The sequence below is a fragment of the Amphimedon queenslandica genome, unplaced genomic scaffold (genome assembly GCF_000090795.2).
Source record: "Amphimedon queenslandica unplaced genomic scaffold, v1.1 AMPQUscaffold_6818_Cont21227, whole genome shotgun sequence".
NCBI classification, from domain to species: domain Eukaryota; kingdom Metazoa; phylum Porifera; class Demospongiae; order Haplosclerida; family Niphatidae; genus Amphimedon; species Amphimedon queenslandica.
In genome coordinates, this window is record NW_003552894.1 from 1 (window position 1) to 1,949 (window position 1,949).

General features: G+C 35.9%; 1 protein-coding gene across 1 annotated transcript; it reads left to right on the forward strand.

Annotated features, from left to right (window-relative positions):
• Positions 1 to 115: 115 nt before the first annotated feature.
• LOC109591926 (uncharacterized) lies at positions 116 to 1,942 on the forward strand (the record flags this gene model as incomplete). The annotated part of the gene is made up of 8 exons (XM_020007526.1): positions 116 to 206; positions 254 to 409; positions 465 to 623; positions 680 to 847; positions 910 to 1,083; positions 1,213 to 1,437; positions 1,484 to 1,645; positions 1,715 to 1,942. Coding segments are annotated over exons 1-8 (1,324 nt in total), but the record flags the coding sequence as incomplete, so codon positions are not given.
• Positions 1,943 to 1,949: the final 7 nt, after the last annotated feature.

Consider the following 1,949-nt stretch of genomic DNA (forward strand, 5'->3'; position numbering starts at 1 on the left):
ATTACAGTACCACTTTCATTAACTGAAGTTTAGCTTTCATTTTTTGTAGTTATTTATGTTACAACATCCTGTGACTCCAAATAAATTCATAAGCAGCAAAACACTAAGGGACAGATGTGCCCCACCCCAAATTTGAAGCACACAGTTAAAGAAGATGGAGCTCCTTAAGCTGGTTCTGGTTGTTGCTGCAGTTGCTATCAGCACTTGTAAGTCTTCATGTATATGTACACTGGTACTCTCTTACTCTCTGTAGTTCCCAGGTTCTCTCACTCAATGATTGTATTTTATCCTGCTGGGGTTTCAAATGATAGCATTATTATAGGAGTTGGGCTGGCCAAAGATGGTGATTATGGTAAAGTATGTGATGAAGGAGATACTGATATTGTTAATTTCCTCTGCTATAATCTTGGTAACGTTATATGTCTACACAATAATCATAATGACACTATTTTATAATTCTTTAGGTAGTGTTGATAGTGATAGTTACATTAATTCATCAATGTTAAATGGTTCATTAAATTTTGTCAATTTCAGCTGTCCATCTGGCTTTTCCTCATGTGGAGATAATGCTTCAATTGTTTCTAACTGCTCCTCACCACTGATATTGGATTGTGATTTTTCAGGTACCCTTCTATCTATAATGATTATAGATAATTCTCTAATGTTGTTGCTTTTGTAGGTTGTTTTCAAGGACAAGTTCAACTGGCTAACAGTGTCAATGTATCCACTGATTCTGGAGTAGCTTTGGTTGGTTATCCTGAAGTTTGTGTCAATGGTAACTTTACTCCAATTTGTAATGGAACTGAACTTGGGGCCATTGAACTGATACTTATATGTGCTTATCAATGTAAGATGATACATACTATCAAATTGCATCACATGTCTTTTGCCTTTTCTTTGTTTCTCTAGCTATTAATGCCAGCACTGGTTTGATAGGCAATCCACACAATGCTGGATTAAGTCCTCTTATGCCATCTGCTCCATCATCAGTGACTGGCTATGATTGTGATACAATGGCTAATTGTGCAGTGACTACAGGAATGAACTGTACCAGTGGTTATGCCATTGTTACTTGTGAGGAAGGTAATGCAGTACTCCCGACAGTAACAGTTTGCATGCATACAGTATATTATTGACAGTGCACAACTTTTAGTTATTTTATTACACAATAACAATAACAGTTTAGTGTGATGAATGTGTTGGTATTTTTAGGAATTCCTAGCAGTTCAGCCTGTGATCCAAATGCTTATGTCAATGGGAGTATCCTATTTAATAATGAAACTAATGTATCTGCTGATGGTTCTGTAGTAACTACTGGTATCTATCAGTCATGTACTGATGGTTCTTATGTCAGATATTGTACTCATCCATCACAATGGAGCTATCCTAGTTTGGTGGATATAGCAAATGGCATTTGTATATCATTAGGATACTCATGTAAGAATGATGCGCCTGTGCTTCATGATGATAGTTTGATTTTTAGTTGGAGTAATAGTTCCTTTCGAAAATAGATTTTATCAAGATTCACCTCCTGGTATATCAGCAATAGATATAAACTGCACTAGTGTAGAAGGATCTGAATGTAATTATACATTGTGTGATGATATTAATAGACAAATGGTGCTACGCTGTACAAGATCTCCAGGTATAAATTAAATTACTCAATGATGACTAAATTACTCATTGATATAATGCAATTTGTTATTCTCAATAGGTTGTCCAGTGACTGGTGGTTATTTGCGCAATAATATCACTAGAGTAAGTAATGGAAGGGAATACACTAGTGGTGTATTTGTCAACTGTGAGTCTGGAGTTTATCTAGCTATCTGTCGAACTAATGGGACTGATTTAAGTAATCTTTGCAGTTCTGGTATTCTCGGTTATGAAGGCAAGTTCTATCATATTTCAATCTCTTTTAATCCCTTGTTTAGGTGGAGCAGTGGTGTCGT